The sequence below is a fragment of the Polyergus mexicanus genome, unplaced genomic scaffold (assembly GCF_030449975.1).
Source record: "Polyergus mexicanus isolate NDT 795.1 unplaced genomic scaffold, iyPolMexi1.0 SCAF_17, whole genome shotgun sequence".
NCBI lineage: Eukaryota > Metazoa > Arthropoda > Insecta > Hymenoptera > Formicidae > Polyergus > Polyergus mexicanus.
Genome location: NW_027223337.1, coordinates 4,323,763 through 4,347,027, shown reverse-complemented (window position 1 = coordinate 4,347,027; position 23,265 = coordinate 4,323,763). Strand labels below are relative to the sequence as shown.

The following is a 23,265-nucleotide window of genomic DNA, read 5'->3' as shown; positions in this document are numbered from 1 at the left end:
CATCTGTCAAACTCATCATGTGAGAGACTTCGGGCGCTTTCCACTTAACGACCAATGCTCGCAAGCATCATCTATCCTTGTTTAACTTTCGGTGAACAACAAGGATGAAATGATACCGTGAGCGTTGCGGTCGTTAAATGGAACGCGCCCAAATTCTGCTACGAATTTTATCCAATCGAATCTTTCCTTTTCGCGTTAGAAAAGATTACTTGTTTATTACGTACGATTTTGACAAGGGTTGGGGTAACAATTTGCGCACCGTTCTCTTTTCAGAAGAAAAATTAAAGAAGACTAGATGAAAACTGTCTCATTGATGCGGCATTTTATTGATATTTTCCCGATGTTCCCATCGACCTTATTTATGTCGCGGTGTTGTTTATACATGTCATCGTAATTTTTACAAAGTAGACGAGGCTACGTTTAGCTCTATCTATTGGCGAAGGCGACAAGTATCATAATTCTACTTATTATATGCATGTGTGAGTAACGCTATTCTTTTTTTCATACATATATATATATATATATGCATATACATGTGTCTAAATCCCGAAACGAAAAACATCGGCAGATGGCTCGAGATCTATGTTGATGATTAATAATGCCCAGTCTCAGAAATTGATGGTAGTAAGAACGGCGAAAAAGCGCGAAAAAACAGCAGCGGAATAGCAGTAAGTGCGGAGGAAAAACAGCGAGCGATCAGCTCCGAGACCGATCGGACCGACCGACCGACCAAGATCGACTCGGATTGTTAATCGAATTTGTTGCTTCGAGAAGGAGAGGGCCGTCCGTGTGTCGATGTGGTAGCCGCGAGAGAAACATGGCGTTTGTTTCTCACGTTGTTGTACCACGAGCAAGTGTCGCTGTCCGATAGAAACGTCGATCGCCGCCACGCTCCGGAAATCCGCGGATCGACGGACGGGGAGAACCCCGTCGTGGGTCGATCTCGTCGCGACACCCTCGTCGAGGGTGCGCTCGATGCCCGCGTCACGCCGGACTCGAGCATGAGGATAGATTGCATCCGTGTCCCCTGAGATGCCGATAAAGATCCCCGTGACAAGCGCACAATGACGTCCCGCAGTTACACCAAGTCCTACAGTCGTAAGGTCAGCAGTGTAACGGCCGGCAGTATTCAATTTGATAAGCTCTTTCGCGAGAACAGCAATCGGCCATCCGCTGCAAAGTCAGCGGGCACTGTTGGCAAATGGGGTGTAACATCCTTCACGTCTATCAGGAGTACGAATATCAATGGTACGCATTTATTCCAGTATGTTTACGTTAGATCTGATATAACAACTCGCTGTGTCAATATCATGCAAAAATATACTTCAGCTTGATAAATATAGCGAGATTTTTATCTTTTATGTAAAAAATTTATAATTGTTAAATTTTATACCCCCTGAAACATTATTGTTCTTTATATCCGAAGTTATTTCTACGATTGCGCGAAAGAAAAGTTCAAAAATTTTAGCTACAGAAATACGCAATTTCGTATAAAGTTCTTCTATATTTCATAACAAGAGTATTAAACTGCTAATCTGAGCATAATTCTGATAATAATATAAATGTAATGAATCTGGCAATATACATTTTTTTTTACATATCTATAATCAATCGTCAATCTTTATTATTAAATGATAATTTTAATAATAAATTTACATATTTTTAAACTGAATTTTAGACCGATAATTAGTTGATCTTACATTAATGTGATATTATTTTATGTTTCAATATTGAAGAATATTCAATATGACATTATATAATTGCAATGTGGAGAATCTGAAAATTCTAACAATTGATAAAAGTTTTCGATACGATGAATATTAAAAGTACAATAATAAATTATAAAATTATTGTATCTTGTACAATGCAACATTTATATACGGATGTATTCTATTTTGTTGTTAATAGAATACGTGTAAATAAATATACGTGATTTTTATATATCTTATAAATTATTATTAATTATAAATAATTTTATCTACATACAACATTAATTATTTTTGGAAGAAAGTTTTCAGGATATATTAAAAATGTATTTTTATAAGATATTGTAATACGCTTAACAGACTATCAATTTTGACAATAGGAAAACAAATAATAAATAGTTCTTATATAAAATTATCGAATTTACAAGTATTGCAAAATATTTCAAATTTTCAGGGAGACGAGATGATATACATAATACATTTGGCGCGAAGAGAATGAAACTCGATTATGGAAATCAGAATCGCGTAAATTCTGGAAAAGATCCGTTTTCTTTTGAGACCGATCCGGATAACAAATCGGACGCTTCTCCGGCGGTTGTAAAGCCGAAAAAGTTCTTCAAAAGCAGAAATGCCCCGCCTGTGGTGGAGGAATCTCGCCAGGATGTAGCAATTTACAGACAAGTACCTGATTCGCAATACGGTAGAGCTCGTATCCCGAAGCAACCTGCGCAGCAGCCAACGCAGAAGCAGCAACAGCAGCAGCAGCAGCAGCAGGCTATAACGAAAGTATCACATGCTCCAATTAAGAAAGTAGTAGAAAGTTTAGATAGTACCAGTACTCATGATATCCCTAATCGAGAGGAGAGCAAACCTCCAATTGTGTTAAGAATATGCAAAGGTACAGCACGATTGGTTTGCGGAGACGTGCATCAGGATACTCAGGAACTGGAGCCCGACACCTACAGGATTTCCACTCCCGTCACTAGTCCGTCTAAAGTGGACATCGAACGTAAGACCCTCAATACGGAGGCGCCGCTCAAATCTGATCATAGACCTTTGCGTACGCATCAACCTATCGTCTCGACTGTGTCGATTCCCTTAGAGAACTCGGATATGAGGAGGACCACTCGTAGTCGCACGAAGAATCTGCATTTGGACTTAACGGCGACGAGTTCCGCCGTGGCGCCGTCGACGACACCGATAACTCCCAATTCGCATGGTTCCGGTCTCTCTCTAACACTGAGAAAATCCGTGACAGATTCCAATAACACACTAATATCTCATTACGATATCGTTAAGACTGACTGCAGCTCAACATATTCCTCCAAACCAGTGATTGAACCGTTGATCGGACGCGATCAACCGCTACCAACCACGACTCAGGAGCTAATCGATATACTCTCGAGCGACTCCGATACGAAACCAGCATCAGCACCATCACCGCCGTTGCCACCTCCATCATCGTCATTGTTACCGCCTCCACCATCATTACCGTCACCATCGCTATCACCAGTAATTCCCAATGATAATGCGGAAAATATAATTGTGGAAACATTGGAAAATGTTGAGAGCCAAGTTCAACATTGCTCCATTGATATCCTGACCAATGAAATTGTGGTACCTGTTGTGCGGCCTGAACCCGTTGTGATAGCGCAACAACCCGAACCGGAGGCAGAACTCGATCCCGAATCACCTGAACCGGAACCATCGACTCAAATTGGAACGAACAACATCGTAACTATCGAGACTACCGTCGCTGCCACCACAGCCGCCAAGACTTTGGTAGATCAAGATTGGTTCTCGGGCAGTGACGATAGTGAAGGTGCTAGTGGAAATACCGAGAATGAGATAGCATTACATGTGACGAGTACGGTCTCTGAATCGCAAGTCTCCGATCCACCGTCGACGACGGTTTCCGCGTCAATCAAGCCTGCTGTTAAGAAAGGCAGTATCTTCAAAAGTCGTTCGACAGGCGCGACGGACGGAAATAAGAGACGAGCGTTGTATAAGCACAAATGGTGCGACAGCGACAAGGAATCGACTGCTGCGGATACGCCTACCACTGGTAACAACACGCCAACTATCACGTCCGGCTCCAGCAACGTTGAACTGACTGTGGCGTACGAGGAAGAGTTTGATCCTTCGCAATTAACGAGAGTCGTGACTTATCCCGCGGCCGACGCAGATTTCGAGGATGAGGCCGATGCAATCACAAGTATTCGCTGCGGTAAAAAAGTTAAAGGAGTGGGTACATTATATATATGCGCAATATATATACAATTATTACATTTTTGAATATTGCTTCTTTCCTTAAAAATATGCATTATTTATAGATACTGAGATTATATAATGAGATTGATAATTGATAGCTTTCTATCAGTTTACTTTTTATCATAAATATAATACTAATTATATATTCCATCTCTTTATATATAATATATAAAATAAAAGATCAAAGTTACACATACCATATAAAATTAAATATAAAAAGGAATAACTTATTCATACAATTAATTTAAGTCAACAGATATATATTTAAATATTAACTATTTTGCAGTTCTATACCGTAGTAAAGAATGTAAAGAAAGCTCATCAAATACAAGAAAGTGGAGAATTCCAAGAATTTAATGATGATGTGGAATACATTTTGGATACTTTGAGAGAAAATAATCCGAATGCTACTCGTTGCCTTTCAGCCATACGATTAGCAAGTAAATGTATGGCTCCTGCATTTCGCATGCATGTGCGCGCTCATGGAACTGTTGCCAAGTTTTTTAAAGCTCTTCATGATGCAACTAAGGATCAGGTATTGATGTTTACCATATAATAAAATCTCATATTTCTATATATCATAGGGGGATGGGCATCAATCATTTCAAAGAGAGAAATAGTCTTGAAATACTAATATATAAACAAGAAATGTATAAAGGGGAAAGATAAAAATAATATAAACAGTTTTATATTTTGGTACCTGGTTTAAGGAAGAAAAAAGGGCAATGTCTTTAATATTTATAATTTAATGAATTTGTCATATAATTAGAAAAAGAATGAGAAAACAAGTGAAAATACAATCATATTTCTCTTTTAAATTTTCCTTCTTATAAGCTTTTTATAGTGTAATATATAATGTATAAACAAATTAGAGGTAGGCAAAAACCGTTGACGTTTACTTATTAGCATATCGCATTACAAAAAAAAGCTTTTATTATATATATAATTTGACTTTTTAATATTAATTATAAATGGATATTGTTATCTTGTTACAGAGTCTTGGTTTATGCACAGCAACAGTAATGTTTGTTTTAAGCCAAGATCGTCTAGCTATGGATCTAGATCGCGATTGTTTGGAATTAATGTTAAGTCTATTAGAATCTGATGCCAGTCATAAGGATGCTCTTGATGACTGTGGTCTCAGTCATACTGAATTATTAAAAAATAAAGAGAAAGTGCGTCAGTTATGCGCTGATATACAAGCTCAAGGACATGCTAAGCATTTAAATCTAGATAATATCACTGTAAGAGAACAATTTCTTCCCACTATATTTATTTTTATAAATTATTACTTTCATATCTTTACTCTTACTTCCCTGAATATTATATAATTATACTTCCCTTTATAATGTATTATATTTAACAGGTTGGTCAGCTTGCTATGGAGACACTTTTAAGTCTTACATCAAAGCGTGCTGGAGAATGGTTTAAAGAAGAATTACGAGAATTAGGCGGATTGGAACATATTGTAAAGACAATTCGAGAATGCCATCGCCATATTAACAGCCAGAATGTCTTAACATCTGGTTGGACAAATCCTTTATTAGATAAATTACGTAAAGTTGACAGATGTTTACGTGTATTAGAAAATGTAAGTAATATTTTTTATTTTGTTTTTCTTTCATATATTTCATATTGTGACAAATAACTAAATATTACAATATTTTCTTTAGGTAACACATATGAATGAAGAGAATCAGGTGTATTTATTAAAGTACGAGGAAGGAGTATTAGTAAGCACATTAGCAAGTTTATATCACTTATGTGGACAAGAGATTCCTATTTATCCGACAACAGATTCAAGTGATAAAAGTTCTATTGGTGCTGTTGTTAGAGAATGCCTCTTTGCGATTATTAAAGTTCTCATCAATCTTACTCATCGGTTTAATAGAGGATGTATGATTTTTTTATACTTTTTTATATTATTAGTGCAAGCAGATTAAACTGCATCAATTATATATTTATCCACTCATTCTTCAATTAATTAAATTTTTAAAATTAATCTGTATATAAAATGCATTAGTATAATATTTATCATATTTATACAGCTTTCGGTAGCAAATCGGTTGGTGCACAAGTTGGCGTTTTGGATTGTAGTCTGTTTCTTTTATTACGTGTGCCTGAATCACTTCCGGAAGAAAAGCGGTTCGACATGATGATGTTAGCGTTAATATTATTGATAAATTTAGTAGAGCAATGCGATGATAATAAACAGCTATTCATTGAATCGAAAGCACCTCCATCGTCAGAAAATATTTTTGATTGTAGGTATTCCCAATTTATAGAGTTTTTCAATATAACGTCAATCGTGCGATTCTAATTTCTTTTTTTCTGTATGCACGTAATTTCAGTGGAGGAAAGCGGCGTGGGATCCTTAATTGATTTATTTTATAAGCAAGAGGAACTTGCACGTGCCGAGGAACAGAAAACTGATGCCATTCTAGATGGAAAGAAAGATTCTGAACAAACAGAAACTGTATCAACCACTACTAAATCTCAGGAGGAATTTATTGAAGAGACCGTCACTAAATGTTTGTATCGTATTTATTTCCACACGCATGCATACATATTTGATGGCGTTTTTGATATTCCTCAGTTTCTTATACATATATTTATAATATACATAATAATACAGTCCCAAAATGAATGAGTCAAGTATAATCGATTCTTTTTTATTAAGGAAAATGTCAAAAATGTACTATATTTATTCCATATTTCTTTGTTTTAATTTTGTATATTTTTTAAAAATATTATGTATAAAAATAAGTTTATTTATAGATGACTTGCATATCATTTACTCTATGAATTGTTATAATAATTTTTATCTAAAGTTAATTCGATATAAAATAAAGAAGACGTGACAAAAATCCTCCAAATTGTTATTGAAGAAAAAGAGAATATACAAGATACATACATATATATATTATATTTTATTTTAAAATACATAAATATAAATACCTATATATTGTATATTATTAGAACAATATGCACTTATAAGTTTTGATTGTAATTGATTGCATAAGCTTATTTTTTACAGTATTACAAAAAGCTGGACGACATATGGAGCATACATTAATTGGTTCATATGTAGTACTTTTACTTGGATACTTAATAATGGATAACAAGGTAAAGTTAAATGTAATTACATGGAAAATTATAATGGAAGATGTAATTAGTTACTTTACTAAAATTTACATGTTTTATCTAATATATCTACGTATAAAGAATAAAATACTCCGAGATTTTCAATATTCTTCTTTTTTAACAAAACCTCCTTCTGTGTTCTTAGGAATATGAGTCATTGGTACGAAATAGATTGCCAGACAAGAATTTTGGAACTATGGTATCTGTACTTCAAAAGTTCTTTAACTTTATGAATATAACGGTATCGGTAATATTGTCTTGTAGAAAATATTTTGCACTATATTTATTTGAAAAAATACAATGTAATTTGATCTTTTACTTTGTGTACATTTATTTTAGCAGAACGAAGTAAGCAGTTGTGGAATTGCTGCTACCGAAAAGGTAATCAAGTTCCTAAAAATGTCAGATGCCAGAATAGAGGAAGAGAAGAATGAGTTACCATTGTCAGCATTAGAAGATACCAATACGATGCTTGACTTAACTTCATCTTGATCGATATGTTATATAAACACTTGACAGCATTTTTTCACCTGGCATATGCAAAGAGCCAAAGTTGTATTTGTTCAACAAAAAAGAAATTTTTTTTATTACAAAGTGGATGGACTTGTTTCATATTCATATATTTTGATACATATATTTATTCACTTACGTAATTTATTGTTATAGGTTTCATTATTATTGATTTGGTTTATTTCTTTATTTACAAATTGGATTTTAGGTATATTTGTAAGCTTTAAGTATAAAATAATATAACTTTGTGAATTATATATAGGGACACACATCTTTTTTGTAATCATAATTGCAAGGCACTTATCGCAATTGTTATTAATTACATAGACTTATTGTCTATGCATGTGTGGTATCTTTAAGATATCATATATTAATATAATTCAAGATAATAAAAAGCCACTTTTTCTTTAAAGTTAATAGATCATCGAAAAGGATAATGCGATAAACTTCTTGCTGTAAGCTCCTTGCTCCAGCCTATACAGTTTAACTTCTGTATATCATCTTTAAAAACATTGTATAATCTACTAAAATTATATCTATTGTGTTTTTTAAAACCTGTTAAGTGATTGACAGCATTAGGATACAATATGATCTGCTGAAATTCAATATAGCATTATGTATAAGTTTATTTTAATATTAAAATTATATTATATGATATAAGCCTTGTAAATGTAAATTTATAAATTATAATTGTACCTTATACCTCTGCAGTTTTGGATTATTTACTTGGGTCATGCATGGAGTATCGCTTTAATCGCTTATGCTACTGTGAGCAGGATTTGGTACGATTTTTGTGAATAACTCATTGTTTTCTTTGTTTATTATGATATTAATTTCGGATTTATTTGGATTATTTCTATCTACTAAAATCGCTGGAAAAATGCATACAAAGAATTTGTAGAGTGCTTTTTTTAAACACATTAGTCTTGTCGCATTTTGCTGCTTTTTGCTACGAGAGGCCGGAAAGCATTTTCAAACCGTATATCGGCGGTAAAACGATAGAGACTCTCTAGCGGCTAGAGAAACAAGGATAGTGAAATTAGTGTGATCCTTTTCTATCTTTTCTCTCTACAGTGTAGAGTCTACACTCTACAGTTTACAATGCGTCTACGAGCAATGCATCGATGTACGGGCTCCTACACATAGGACGCGTCAACGCGTTACACGTGCCAAGAGGCGACGCGGTAGCCAATCAACTTATAACTTTTCTATTAGAGCGAAAAATTGATTGGCTATCGCGTAGCCTCTTGCTACGCGACGCGTGATGCGTTCTGTGTGCAGGAACCTTACGTATACAGACATACACCTTTTCATAGAGACCAAGATTATTTCTCAAATTGGTAACTCTGAAGCCGGAGCTTCGTACGGTCACTGTGCGAGGTCTCCAATATCAATTCAGAATTTTTTCGTTGCTGCTGTCCTGCCGACCACGTGCTAGATCAGAACAGAATTAGAGAATACGTGTATTTATATATATATATATATTTATATATAATTACAAAATTTTATTAAAAATGGATACGTATTGGAATATGCTTTATTTGGAGCATCCGCCGTATGCAACATGGTCTATCAAATCATCATCTATGAAGGAAGCAGGTATTGTAACCTATTTCTAATGAACACGTGCACATGTGTAAAAAAAATATTAGGAAATCTATATGATCTTAACTATATACATTTTTGTCTATATATTATATGCAATTTATCGTTTTGGACATAACGTTAAAATTAGAAACAATATTAAATTATATATTTCTGCATACAATCTCAATCGTTTTTTAATGATTATAGAAATACATAAATACATAACTTGTTTGTTTTAATCTTTAGGTGTAAATATAGATGTATGTAAATTTGTGCTTGACTTGGCAATCAATGATCTAGGCTCAATGGACATTCTTCATAGAGAAGCTGCAGCCTTAAGTCGCTTAATATATCGAATGAAGAACAAATTTCGTAATGATAAAGGATTAAGAAGCATGGTTGCATTGAATAAAGCATTGATTAATTATCATAATATGTCTTTGCTGAAGGAATATAAAGACTTGCGAACTATTATAGAAATGGAAGATGGAATTCACATATTACCGAGTAAACAAATGCTGGAATATGTACTCGTGAGAACGCAAGGCTTTGCAAAGCTTATGTGTAAAATAGAAAATACAGCAAAATACGCTGCACATTTCTTAAAAGCACGAATAAACTTGGGTCATGCATGGGGTATTGCTTTAATTGCTTATGCTACTGTGAGCAGAATTTGGTACGATTTTTGTAAATAACTTGTGAACTCATTGTTATTTTTGTTTATTATGATATTAATTTTGGATTTATTAATTTTAGGTTTTGCTCAAGACATACACTTAAGAAATGTTGTAACTGGTACGACAGGCTGTATATTTGTTCAAAGAACTTTAAGCATGTTGGTCTACCTTGGATTCCAAAGAATCAAAGCTTACCATGCAATTTGAGATTATGGCTCTCATTAGACTGGTTAAATGTAGATATGAGGTATGTTTGTGATTATCTAATATTCTTATTAAACATACAATATTTTGTAAAATAAATTAATAAAATCTTATAATTTAGCATGCATGACACAACTGAGCAAAAAATATTTGATCAATTCACGACAAGAGAATCGGATAATGCAAATGAAATAAATTTCAATGCATCTAACAAGTTCAAAATTGATTTCCTAAAACTATTGCAAGAAAATGCTTCAACCCATAATGTATCAAGTGAAGAATCAGACGATGATATAAATGATATTGGAGGTATGTGTGCGTGTGTATTATAGAATTATATTAAATTTATCATATGTAAGGTATCTTTTGTATTTCTTTTTGTTTTTCTTTCTATTTTATATATCTAACAAAGTATATACATAAAAATAAAATATAGAGTTAAAGTAATTTTTATCCAGAGTCAAGTATTTGTCTAAGCAAAGGAAAAAGTTACAATTTAAAAAAAAAAATTTTTTTATTTATGACAGATAAGGATAACTACATTGCCTTCATTATTATCATCAATTTTATAAGTACAATAAATAAGTAAAAATTATATTTTAAAATCACATAAAATATATAATATAATATGTTATGTAATTTATCTCATATACGAATAATAATAACTAATATTTCTTGTAAAAAGAATCATAATCGCTTTTTGAAGCTTTGGTAGTTTAGAAATCACTAAAATAATCCTAAGCATTGTATTCCAAACACTTCATTTCACTCTGCAATCTTTTATAGATTTAAAGTTTGACGAGTACAATTTGATATTATTTCATATGTAGAGAGTGTTGCCGAATGTATTTTATTTGGAATGTCGCTCTCTATTAAAGCAACTTTTATTTTGCAGCTTCGAATTCTTCTATTTCTTGACTAGACTGATAATTATTATCACAAATAAACGAACGGAGAAAATATAATTGCTATAACAGACAAATCTTATTTTATGATAATACATATTACTTTTTATTTTACAGAAGTAATAGCTCGAGGGACTTTTGAGAAAAGTCTTCTAAAAGTACTACCTAATACTGAAATTCCTCTATCAAGAAAGCGTCAACATGTGAACATTAACAATGAAGAGAAAACAATGAGAAAACGAAGAATTAAATAAAAATAAAATAAAAAAAGAATCAATAAGTGATATCAAAACTGAAAACCAAATCAAATAAATCAAGATTGATTCAGTTTAAGTACATTTTTTATATATAAGACTGTTATACTCATTAAAATGTGATGTATATAAATTAATCTGTGATAAAATAGATATGTGTATCATATGTGATATATATATTTAGTCAAAAAAATAATCCTATAAATGTAAACAGTTAAGAGATTGTATTTTTAATAAACATGTCTTTATATGTTGCGTGGATATATATTATCATCCCACACGTTTCTTGAAATAATGTTAGATTAATCGAAAGTGATAAGATTTCTTCCTGCATAATGATATATATATAAAATCGGACGAAAGATACTTGTATTATATAAAGAATTATATCCGTATATCTGCTGCAATATTTTTAATTGCGATTGAGAGCATCGACAAGCGAATTATCTTATGGGGAGAAAGAAAAGAGCCGAAGGGGGAGAAACAAAAATGACATTATACAATTCTAATTAAACGATGCGAAGATAACATTAAAGCACACAGCAACTAATTTCTGTCGAGGATATTTCGATATTTCCGTGTTTATATATAAGATATATGCTGCAATGATTAAACGTCGTAGGCCGGGTACAGGTGAATCGCGTATCTTCGTGGTCTCATCCAAAACTTCAGACCGAAGAACTCAGAATGTCTCTTCCGCATATTGTTGAAGCAGCAGGCGCGAAACTGCCGGGTGCCGCAGATATCGGCACATTCTCGCCCGCACTGATCGCAAGTGACGGTCTCGCCAAAGGTCCATAGTGCGCATACTGCAAGAGTAGATGAAATTATTAGAGAATACAAAAAATTACGAGTATATAAATTCTTCTCTTCTATACATATACATTTTTTTCTATACTAGATAATTAATGTTATAATGTGTATTAATGTGATAAGTCAAAACTGATATATATATCTTTAAAAAGTTACAGCGCACACAAATTTTTTCATATAAAATTTCTTTTAAATTATTTGTAATGTATATTTTCAAATTAATAAAATAATCTTATCAAAAGAGCGTCGAGTAATAACAAAATATGTAAAAAAAAAGAAATGTAAAAGATGTAATAAAGATAATTAGTGCAAAATTAAAAAAATTATTTTTATCGAATGTCGCGGGAGCGGATGAAAAAAAGTAAAAGGAATAAAGCGCGAAAGAAAATTTAATATAAGTATGCTACAACATGATGCATTTATGGATGTGGTAGCGTAGCCATCGATGTTCGGTAATGAATGTCAATCAAGTAATCACAAGTTACCTCGATCGTATTACGCAAATCAATGCATATCTTTACGAAACTTTCTTCAACTTTCACAGTTTTCATTCTGGACCGTCATTATCGTCATTAGCAGATAACTTTAATAGACGATCTCTTTTATCTAATCTAACATCTCCGTATCGTAAATAACAGAAATATTGATCATAAATATATGTGTCCTGTTTAAAGTAATAGTCATAATTATATAATATCAAAAGAATATTATTAATTTTTTATTACTTATTATCATTAATCTTTTTTTAATGTTTTTGTTAATAAAAATTTTATTTCATTAACAAATTTTTATTAATACATTTAAAAATTGTATGGTGTACATATTTATATTTTTGAATCAGTAAAAACATAAATTAATATAAACAAATAGATAAAACAAATTATTTTATATACATTATTTTATTAGAAGTTACACAAAAATGAGATACGATTCTATTCTATACGATTGAAAAAAAGATTAGAGTAAATTAAAAAATAATTAAAATTGCTATTATCAAAAAATGTTATATTGTATTACTTATTTTTTTTATTGTTTAATTATCTCATTTTTAAAAATGTAATTGTATCTAATAACGATTGTATGTATAAAAAATGTGTCATTTTAACATTATTTTGTATCTCAGTTTAATATATCTGCACATTATTTATTTTAGCATAAACTGTAATAATCTACTGTCCTTAATAAAGAAGATCAACGCAAAATTCGATGCGATACCACTTTGTCTTAATTGTCTCGCTGATGGGACACAGTTGATCGGATTATCCCGTAAACATGAAAGAGTCTATAGATATATGTATAGTGATTATCAACCTCATTTAGCATTCCTTTGAAATGTCAGCGATTTGTAATTAGTACAAAGTATCTTACTACAAATGTTGCAGTATCGTGTGCAATATTATATATGATGTATTAAAAACAGTGTAAATGGTAAAAAAATTATTTTTTAAAAATATACAATATTACACATCATTACAAAAAGTATTTTTTTTTTCAAATTTTATGTAAGATATAAAATAAAATATAAAAAAAAAACTTAAAATATTAAATAAAATATGAAATAAAGAGAGAAATATGTTTTATAATTTTTGTTTAAGATTTGAAATATATTACTTTTGAGCGTTGCAAAAGAGAATACATTCATTAAAACGATATCAATACTATCATAATCTTGTTTAGCATCTTTTTAAAATATAAACGATTTGTAACAATATAAAAAATAAAAAAAAGTTTTAAATGATATAATATTTGCAGCTTTTGCAAAAAAAATGCATATAAGAAACACATCATATAAAAATACACTATTGTTATAAAGATCAAAACTTTTTATAAATAAAATTATAAAAGACTAAAAAAAAGTATTAAAAAAAAAAAAAAAAAAAAAAAAATTGTGCAATATATTTTTCAAAATTTTGAAATATTTGAGTAAAGTAATAAAGGGATAATAATAAATGATTTAATATAGAAAAGTGACGGCAAAAAAGAATATTAAATAATCTAATCTAATATAATATTTAAGATCAAGAGATATAATATATATTAACATAATAAAAATAATTCTCTTACCTGCGAGAAAAAGCAGCACCCAGGAATGATTCATTTTTATGAAGTATTACAAGAGTACGACGGTTGAAGATTTTGGAAACTTGGTAATTTTGAAGATGAACGCTATTTGCAAATAATGAAATCTATTAGTGACAAAAATATTAGCACGCAAAAAGAATTTTGATAACTTTACGACTCCACTAAAACTGTTAGTAAAATTTTGATGAGATAAAGCATGTATCTTGGATTATAATCTGTTGCTCTAATTGTAAGTTCAATGTACAAATGTATACATTCTATGATTTTAAAGTATATACCTCACAATTTTCTCTTCTAATCGCGATATTTCGATGTTTAATTGAAACATTAGCACTGTTAATAAATACATCCTTATTAATGATGTTATCAAAATGCGATTATTCTATTTTTTTTTATCATCGCATTAAAAAACGTATATTTAAGTAAATCTATATTATATTAAAATAAAAAATATACATACACGTAGAATGGTTTGCTATATAATGATAAGAGTTTTAAGTTTTTAATATAAATTCCCAATTTACATATGACTAAGATAACTGAAGATACCAGTATCAAAATAGAAATCATGTACATGGAAAAATTCAAAATAATTTTGACGTATATATAATTATATACAAAGTTAGAGTATTTTGAAACAAATAAGATATCATTCAATATAATATTACAAATTTATATAAATGATTAAGACATGTTAGAAAGAAGAGCGAAATTTATCGTAAATGGTTACTTACAGGCGAGTGCCGAGAAGCAAATGATAATCTTGAGGGATACCGCTACTTCTAGATATCATCCCTACCATCCAAGATTATCTCTCTTTCATCCCCACTCTCAATACACGCAACCGCTTTGTCGCTTCAATATAGCAATATTTGCTATACTAAAGATGTCGAAATCAAATCGCGAATGCTAATCATTTAAAATCATTGGACAGTCCAAACCATTTGGCGAATAACGCGTATAGAAAATGTATATCTAGAAAAATAGATTTTTAATATATGATCCATTTAAGATATACATATAAACGCTTTTATTGCATTTTTTTACGGCAAATATTCTTGGACTCTAAAATAAATTTGCATTAAATACCTATTTTCTAGAATTAATTGCTGAGTTTACTTTATAGTCTTATGTTCAGGGTTGGGAAAGTTACTTTATAAAAGTAACTCGTTACCGTTACCGTTATTTTTTCTAAAAAGTAACTCGTTACCGTTACTCGTTATTAATTTTAAAAAGTAACTCGTTACCGTTACAGTTACTAAAAAGTAACGAGTCGTTACAATTTCCGTTACTTTTTTACAATACAAACTAATAAATTATTTGGCATAAGAAAAACTTTTAAAAAATTGTAAGCAAGATTTCATTCAAGATTTATTACAAAATAAATGATTAAATTTTATCGAAATTCTTTATTAATTTTTAATAAAATTTGTTGCTCCATAGTATCATCATTTAAATGCCCTCTTTGTGGTGTTAATACAGAGCCACCGATGCTAAACATTCTTTCTACAGATGCACTGCTTGGTAGAGCTGTATTATATTTAATAAAAAGTTTTTTAAGTTTTGGATAGTCGTTTAACATTTCTATATTACAATTATTTGATTTTAAAAACCGTTGCAATTCTTCTTGTTCAGATTCATTTTGCACCGTTTTTTGCTCAAAAATAAAAAAATCATCGTGATCGTCAGATTTTCCAGCTTTTGAAGAATTTTCAGTTGATCGGATTCCCAATAAATCCTCCAAGTAATTTTCAGCACGTTTTCTTTTTTCTCCGGTTAACCAGTTTAACTTAAATTTTGGATGTAAACATGCTGCTATTATTAATTCTTTTGTTTCAAATATCGTAAGAAATCTAAAATCAAATATAGTAAAGTAAGCGACATTGTTTGTTTTATTGAAATTAATACTTTTGAATCAATAGTTTAAAATAAAATAATATTTTTCAATTAAATCCTTATTCAAAATTAAATAACATATGTATTAATCAAATTAATAAGTTACCTTTTATTTAAACCTTGATGAATAGCTTCAACTAATGAATGGTAATCTATAAGATCAGATTTATTGAGATTTTCTAATTTTCGTTGCAAGGTACTTAGAACTGGTAGTAAATGAGAGCTCTGCTTTTCCGAAAAGATAAAGCTCTCATTGGATATCGCGCGTCGCGTCATCGCACTGGTCTGCAAGAGCCATAAGTTGATCAATCACATTCAAGCATTTTTACAACATAATAAGAATGCTAATTGGTCGATTTGCTTACGGCTTTACGGTTAAGATAAAAATTTTATCACGCACAATAGCAAGAATAATATCTTAAATAAATCAAAAAATTTGAAAAAAGTAACGATAAAAGTAACTGTTAAATTCGTTACTCGTTACCGAAAAATGTAACGAAGTTACTTTTTCCGTTACAAATAAAATTTGTAACGCCATTACCGTTACAGTTACCGAAAAAAAGTAACTGTAACGGTAACGGCGTTACAAGTAACGCGTTACTTCCCAACCCTGCTTATGTTAATATTAATCTGAGAACGGTAACATAAAAGATATAGATAAACAACATCGTGTTGTGCCTTCCTTGTGAAACATTTGTGCGATATGGTAGCAATTGCGCTGAAACATACGGAAGAAATATATATTTAATAAATATTCCATTATTCGAGAAACGTGAAGACCGGTTTGTTTGAGATTCTGAGAGCTAAAGTGCATTTATACGCTTGACTCTCAACCGATATGTATCAAAAATCTTATTAAACTAGGCAATATTTGTAGTTTACCGATAATATTAGAACAAAAATGATATTTTTCAAGATAGCCTTCTAATCTTGATAAAATAGCTTAGATTTAGACAATATAAAGCAAATTGTTATTTCATTTCTCTTCGTTCTTTAATTTATGGTATTGTCTGATAACACTGATGCAATTGAGAGTTAAATAACGGTAAAGTTGTTCGTCTTAAATGCAATATCGACTGTCACATTGGAACGATTCGAACTAGGATAGTAGACGATCCGTTCCCGGCGCTTATATTCCGTATCGGGAATCGACATTTCGCATTCGACGACTGCAGGATCCGGCATGTCCTCGATGATTGTGTCCAGCGATACCTCATCCTTATACGAATCCGTCGAAAATTCTGAAGATTCGTAATTGCTCCCGCGATCGTTTCTCTCGACTCCCTCGACGTAGAGCTTCAAAGACGGCTGTGGTCGCGCACCCGTCACCGCGCATGTTAAATTCACGTGAGTCTTGTTGACAGGATACGTGCGCACTGTCATGTCGCTTTCCGGCACTTAAAAGTAAAGAGCAATTATCAATTACAGGAAATTAATTGTCGAGAGACAGAAATAAATTTTAGATCAAATTCTTTTAAAAACTTGCCATAGACAATCATCTTTGCTGAAGTACTCGCCTCGTACTGGAACGTACTAATTGTGCATATATACTCCCCTGTCATGTCGATTGTAACGGTTTTCAATCGAATTATAGAATGCGAATACGGATTCCTCAGGTTTTCAACCGAATATTCCGCGAGACCTTTGATGATTCCGGTATCTTGCGGTGGCACTGATATCATTAGATATCATGAGTAGTACTCATTACAATATGAATCGATATGAAATAAATTTAATAAATACAATGCTTATTTTTAGAAAAAATATTAAATTTTTTAATTTTATTATATATTAATTATAGCAAAAAAAAAAGAAATGAACAAAAATTATAATATTTTATAACTTTTGCTAAAATCTTTCCTGTAATATTACTATATATGTATATATAAGTGGCGAATATAAAATATAAAAAATCATTTATTAAAAAACACAGTTGCAAAAATGTTCAAACGCGCTAACAAAATTATAATTAAGCGTCCAATTATCTTTTCACAGACAAAAAGTCCAAGTAAAATTCTATAATTTGTATTTTTAATTTTTATCTATCAATTTTCTGTATGCTAATTGTAAGTTTTAACCTGTGACATTTGTGTCTTTTCATGGTCGCGCGTTGCAAGTTGTCGGATATTCCGCGACAGTTCCGATATAACGAAGTTACCGACGTAAATTTAATAATACATATAGATACACACACAACCAATAGTAAGTTATAATAGGATAAATACGTAGATGTTAAAAATATAAATTACTTGGCGGAATCCATTGATAGATCTGATACGCTTCGTGAAACCATTTGATTACAAGTCCATTATCATCTTTGTCAATCTCGTAGATGCAAATCAGATTTATCGGTCCGGTACCGTTGCGCACAATGTGCGGCACGTCCAAGAATTTTATCGAGGTACCATGAGCCCCTGCGAAATTTTTCGAGATATAGCTTATTTGATCATGGTAAATGCGTCATCGGGATATTCTTGACTGACAAAGATAATCATTAAAAGAATTTTCCATATAATTATTAGCCATCTAAAAAGCGAAAAGTTTTAACGACATTTTTAAGCTCGTCACTGACTTTTATCGAAATTATTTTTAAAATTTATCGAATTATACGTGAGGAATTGCGCTTTAATGCGACACAACACTGTATTGAAAAATTCGAAAAATTCAAAATAATAAAATTTTTGAAATGATAATGATTTGGATAAAAATTGATACACACTCGTATATTAGATATTAATAAAAACTGAGAGATTATCAATATCACAACGTTTGCAAATCCGAACAAATTGTCGCACACTTCTCGATTGAATCACCCCGATTTCGGAAATCGTAAATTTCGCGCGCGATACTTCGTTACTCACCCGAATAACAGCCGAATATTAAAAGAGCGACTAACGAGGGCGAGACCGTATGTGCTATCGACAACATTCTTTCCAAGGTCCCTTTTGCGCACTGATACACAATTAAATACGGCTCGTCTAACTCATGTTATCGTGCAACACCATAGCCGATACGATTCTGCGCAGCATCATGTATCCCGCCTCTTTTGTATCCGACACAAGCTCCACACGAGACAACTGTTACCACAATGTCTTGCCGATGTCTCGTAGAAATGATGAGTCCGAATAAAAATAATTCTCTTGTAAATCAATTCTTCCATACAAATATATTCTTCTGAAAAAACTTTCGCAAACTCTCGATAAGATTCCCTTTTTTTAATTTAGCTCAAACGGACCTTTTACATACGTGCGTCTATTAAGCTGAAAACAATGAAGAGCATGTGTACTCAAGGGCAGGAATAATGTTAGACGGTATACGTGTATGACAGCCGAAAGCGATGTCCATCCAGTGCGGTGTTCTATAACTGTCTCACTTGCACTCTCTGCATTCAATTGGAGTGAGTGAGACAGATATAGGACACCATTAGTTAGCATCACATCTTGCATTGCTTTGTCTCTCGATCATATGACTTGTGATAAGGATGCAACATCGGAATGCCTCCCATTTTTTTCTCCTTTCCTGCTTGATCTTTTTCGCGCTTCAGGTGATACATACATATGCGATCCGTGTGTATGCGTGACGCAAATTAAAGACGCAAATGTATACGCCATTTAGAGGGATGCAAAATTATTTAGGATTTAGTAGAATCCCTTCATAATGTTTGCCCCCCCATAATTTTGATTTGCCTTTACACGTCCTTTTATTAACTCAAGTGCAACAATTGGAATTTTCAGCTTTAAACGCTATAGAGGAACGCATATTCGTTAATTTTTCCTTTACATGAATTTTTTCTTTTTCTGATTCTATAGAGTTAGGATTCTGTCATAATTATATCATAGATCTCTTATCGCGAAATTTGTGTATCACTGTGGATCAAAAATTATAGTTCGTAATTTAAGAAGTATACGCGTTTTCGTGGTTTAGTTTTTTCATCGCGAGGTTCTTTCACGCGTGAAAAATTGAAAGAACTCGGTATGTAAACACATCATGTGCATCGTTGCACATGTATGACATATGTGCCACACACAGACGCATTATCAAAAAATAAAAAATAGAGAAAAAATAAAAGGAAAAAATCAGAAAAATTACTGAATACGCGTTCAACGTGATTTTGAAATTTTATCATTTCACATCTTTTTCTATACTCTCTTTGTGGCTTTCAAGATGATTTTTTGGACATTGATGTACATATATTAGATCTTCTAATATTCATAGATCAGTTTTAGTATTCAGTTAGAGATTGAATATATATATATATAGTGATTGAATATATGATTGATGATAATAATATTGATCGGACGAGAAAAATAGCGCTACACGGAAACACAACCTATTTTTATAAAAACTGTAACACTATAACGAGAGTGAGAGAGAAGGAGAAAGAAAGAGGTTTGATATATATGTGTGTATATATATATATATATATATATATATATATATATATATATATATATATATATACAGGGTGTCCGACAAGTAAGTACATACAGAGTGTCCCAGATCATTTGAGACAATGCTTATGTGCAGATAGAGCAGACCAAACTGAGTCGAAAAGTTCTGTATCATTTTTTTATAACGCTTAATAAAGGAGTTATTATTGAGTAAAGTTTGGCCAATCAGCGCCGATCTTTAGCCGGGCGCACGTCGGTGAGCCGCGCGCCTGATAGTATGCGACAGCGCACACTTCACGGCGCGCGGCTCACCGACGTGCGCCTGGCTAAAGGTTGGCGCTGATTGACCAGACCACTAGACTTTACTCAATAATATCTCCTTTATTATGTATTATAAAAAAAATGAAAGATGACTTTTCGACTCAGTTTGGTCTGGTCTATCTGCACACGAGTATTGTCCCAAATGATCTGGGATACCCTGTATATATACAGGATGTCTGAAAATTCGCGCAACACTCTTTAAGGGAAGGTAGAGGATGTTATTCTGAACAGAAAAGTCATGTACCATTTTGCGATTTTCTCAATATTTAAAAAAATATTAATTGTCAAAAATCAGCCAACGAAGTGCCGCGAGAAGCTCTAAAATATAAAATAACTCAAAAAGTACTTAATGAAAAAATACTTTATTATAGTGTTTTGGATAGCTAGAGATAAGCTGCAAGAATATATAATGAAAAATAGGGAGTTTCATTTAAAAAATTCAAAGTGATTTTTATATGACCTTGACGGTGCTATTTAAGGTCATACTAATATTATTATATAATACGCCACTTAGAGCTCTACAATTTTGGTTGGACACATTTTTTTCAGAAAAGTTTCGTTTTTGAGATATTTGACCGTTTCCAGATTTTTCTAACACCCTGTATGTAAAGTGAACAGAGATAAATTCAAAAAACTTAATATTTCAAATTTATGTCACACAAAAATCAATAAATAATTTGATGACATTTTATTATAAAGAAAAGTTGTACTCGTTTAACATAATTTGGTACAACTGGAGAAAATTCAAAAATGACACATTTTTTATTTGCTCCCACCTCTTTCTCAAGAATTTTTATCAACCTTCAAGATAATTCCTGCTTTTTATGCATGTGCTTCGTAGATTTTAAATAGCGTAACTCAGCACAACTCGCAGAATTCGATTATCTGTCAGCGTTCCTAAGTTACAGGAGTTTGACATTTTTTATTCCCAACGTCTGATTCCTAACTTTGTCTGTGCTACGAAATCTAGCGATCTGGACAAATTTTGTCATTTGGAAAAGTTGTTGTGCTACTCTAGCACAATCCGGCACAATCAAAAAAAGATTCGAAAATGTTAAAATTTTTATTTTCCCTTACCCCCTTTTCGAGAATTGTTATCAAGCCTCAAGCTAATCCTTGCTTCTTATGCATGTGCCTCGTAGATTTTAAATAGCATAACTCAGCACAACTTGCAGAATTCGATTATCTGTCAGCGTTCGTAAGTTACAGGAGTTTGAAATTTTTTATTCCTAACGTCTGATTCCTAACTTTGTCTGTGCTGCGAAATCTAGCGATCTGAGGAAATTTTGTCACTTGGAAAAGTTACGTGTGTGAAGTTGGCCCCAAACTTTTTGAATTTTATATTTTTCTCAATTGTGTTGCATTGTGCTACGTTTGTGCTAATTTGTGCCGCAAACCGCAGCTCAATAACATAAAGCATTTTTCAGAAAAAATGAGAAAACCAAATTTTTGCCAGCTCCGCACTTTTTAAATTTTGAATTTTTATTAATTGTGCTGTATTGTGCTATATTTGTGCTGATTTGTGCCATAAAAAAAACTCGATAACTCAAACAATAGAGATAATAATAAAAAAAAAAAAAAAAAATGCTTACTGGCCCCGCACTTTTTCGTGATTAAGCTCAAATTTTTTTTCTAAATTAATACCAATTTGTGCCGTGTTGTGCCGTTGGAAAAATTTCAATATCTTATTCCGTTTCGTTAAAAAAAATTTACGAATATAGATAAAAAAAAATATATATAAATCATACTGCAATGCAAATATAGAATTTCTGCAACGTGTGCTTTTTTACTATTTTAAATATAAAGTAAAAGCAAGAGATAAAAATCTCGAAAAACTTAAGGGTTGATAAAAATTCATGAGAAAGAGATGGGGGTGAATCAAAAATTTGACACTTTCGAATTTTTTTTGATTGTGCCGGATTGTACTAGAGCAGCACAATAACTTTTCCAAATGACAAAATTTCTTCAGATTGCTAGATTTCGCAGCACAGACAAAATTAGGAATCAGACGTTATAGAAACAAAAAATTTCAAACTCCTGTAACTTACGAATGCTGATAGATAATCGAATTCTGCGAGTTGTGTTGAGTTGTGCTATTTAAAATCTACGAGACACATGCATAAAAAGCAAGGATTAGCCTGAGGATTGATAACAATTCTCGAAAAGGGGGTAAGGGAAAATAAAAATTTTGACATTTTCGAATCTTTTTTTGATTGTGCCGGATTGTGCTAGAGTAGCACTACAACTTTTCCAAATGACAAAATTTGTCCAGATCGCTAGATTTCGTAGCACAGACAAAGTTAGGAATCAGATGTTGGGAATAAAAAATTTCAAACTCCTGTAACTTACAAACGCTGACAGATAATCGAATTCTGCGAGTTGTACTGAGTTATGCTATTTAAGATCTACGAGGCACGTTATGTTATTATATATTAACACTGTAATTGGTCTTATTTTTGACGTCAAAGAATTTCAGAAAATGAGATGTTTATTAAACATCTAAA

The 23,265-nt window shown here is 31.8% G+C and overlaps 4 protein-coding genes across 5 annotated transcripts; 2 read left to right on the top strand and 2 right to left on the bottom strand.

Moving 5' to 3' along the window:
* Positions 1-223: 223 nt before the first annotated feature.
* On the top strand, positions 224-8,312 carry Wapl (wings apart-like). 2 transcript variants are annotated; one of them, XM_070309771.1, is made up of 12 exons: positions 224-479; positions 569-1,248; positions 2,161-3,950; positions 4,264-4,512; positions 4,973-5,221; positions 5,344-5,568; positions 5,651-5,873; positions 6,026-6,241; positions 6,329-6,508; positions 7,015-7,103; positions 7,267-7,368; positions 7,461-8,311. In XM_070309771.1, exons 2-12 carry the CDS (start codon positions 1,065-1,067, stop codon positions 7,611-7,613), a joined length of 3,660 nt encoding a protein of 1,219 aa, XP_070165872.1. In that variant the 5' UTR covers positions 224-479; positions 569-1,064; the 3' UTR covers positions 7,614-8,311. The 2 variants fall into 2 exon arrangements, with proteins under 2 accessions (XP_070165872.1, XP_070165873.1); XM_070309772.1 differs by lacking the exon at positions 224-479 and having other exon boundaries at positions 528-1,248; positions 7,464-8,312.
* Positions 8,313-9,059: 747 nt separating this feature from the next.
* LOC138940514 (uncharacterized) lies at positions 9,060-11,404 on the top strand. Its single transcript, XM_070309500.1, has 5 exons — positions 9,060-9,230; positions 9,465-9,894; positions 9,975-10,142; positions 10,221-10,408; positions 11,122-11,404. Exons 1-5 carry the CDS (start codon positions 9,146-9,148, stop codon positions 11,256-11,258), a joined length of 1,008 nt encoding a protein of 335 aa, XP_070165601.1. The 5' UTR covers positions 9,060-9,145; the 3' UTR covers positions 11,259-11,404.
* Positions 11,405-11,592: 188 nt separating this feature from the next.
* LOC138940515 (U-scoloptoxin(20)-Cw1a-like) lies at positions 11,593-15,512 on the bottom strand. The gene is made up of 3 exons (XM_070309501.1): positions 14,888-15,512; positions 14,136-14,237; positions 11,593-12,067 (listed from the first exon to the last, which is right to left on the bottom strand). Exons 2-3 carry the CDS (start codon positions 14,167-14,169, stop codon positions 11,868-11,870), a joined length of 234 nt encoding a protein of 77 aa, XP_070165602.1. The 5' UTR covers positions 14,170-14,237; positions 14,888-15,512; the 3' UTR covers positions 11,593-11,867.
* A 536-nt stretch (positions 15,513-16,048) lies between these two features.
* On the bottom strand, positions 16,049-19,044 carry LOC138940597 (uncharacterized). Its single transcript, XM_070309620.1, has 5 exons — positions 18,911-19,044; positions 18,299-18,463; positions 17,536-17,721; positions 17,150-17,446; positions 16,049-16,767 (listed from the first exon to the last, which is right to left on the bottom strand). The coding sequence occupies exons 1-5, from the start codon at positions 18,975-18,977 to the stop codon at positions 16,664-16,666; spliced, it is 819 nt and encodes a 272-aa protein (XP_070165721.1). The 5' UTR covers positions 18,978-19,044; the 3' UTR covers positions 16,049-16,663.
* Positions 19,045-23,265: the final 4,221 nt, after the last annotated feature.

Bases quoted from the DNA above. Each gene is read 5' to 3' on its own strand.
- Wapl (XM_070309771.1), top strand. From the start codon at position 1,065: ATGACGTCCCGCAGTTACACCAAGTCCTACAGTCGTAAGGTCAGCAGT. The intron at 6,509-7,014 runs GTTTGTATCGTA...TATTTTTTACAG, and splicing joins TGAAGAGACCGTCACTAAAT to TATTACAAAAAGCTGGACGA. The intron at 7,104-7,266 runs GTAAAGTTAAAT...CTGTGTTCTTAG, and splicing joins ACTTAATAATGGATAACAAG to GAATATGAGTCATTGGTACG.
- LOC138940514 (XM_070309500.1), top strand. From the start codon at position 9,146: ATGGATACGTATTGGAATATGCTTTATTTGGAGCATCCGCCGTATGCA. The intron at 9,231-9,464 runs GTATTGTAACCT...TTTAATCTTTAG, and splicing joins ATCATCTATGAAGGAAGCAG to GTGTAAATATAGATGTATGT. The intron at 9,895-9,974 runs GTACGATTTTTG...TATTAATTTTAG, and splicing joins GCTACTGTGAGCAGAATTTG to GTTTTGCTCAAGACATACAC.
- LOC138940515 (XM_070309501.1), bottom strand. From the start codon at position 14,169: ATGAATCATTCCTGGGTGCTGCTTTTTCTCGCAG. The intron at 12,068-14,135 runs GTAAGAGAATTA...CTACTCTTGCAG, and splicing joins GGTGCTGCTTTTTCTCGCAG to TATGCGCACTATGGACCTTT.
- LOC138940597 (XM_070309620.1), bottom strand. From the start codon at position 18,977: ATGTTGTCGATAGCACATACGGTCTCGCCCTCGTTAGTCGCTCTTTTA. The intron at 17,447-17,535 runs GCAAGTTTTTAA...TTTACTTTTAAG, and splicing joins AGCAAAGATGATTGTCTATG to TGCCGGAAAGCGACATGACA. The intron at 16,768-17,149 runs GTTCGAATCGTT...CGTATGTTTCAG, and splicing joins ACGGATCGTCTACTATCCTA to CGCAATTGCTACCATATCGC.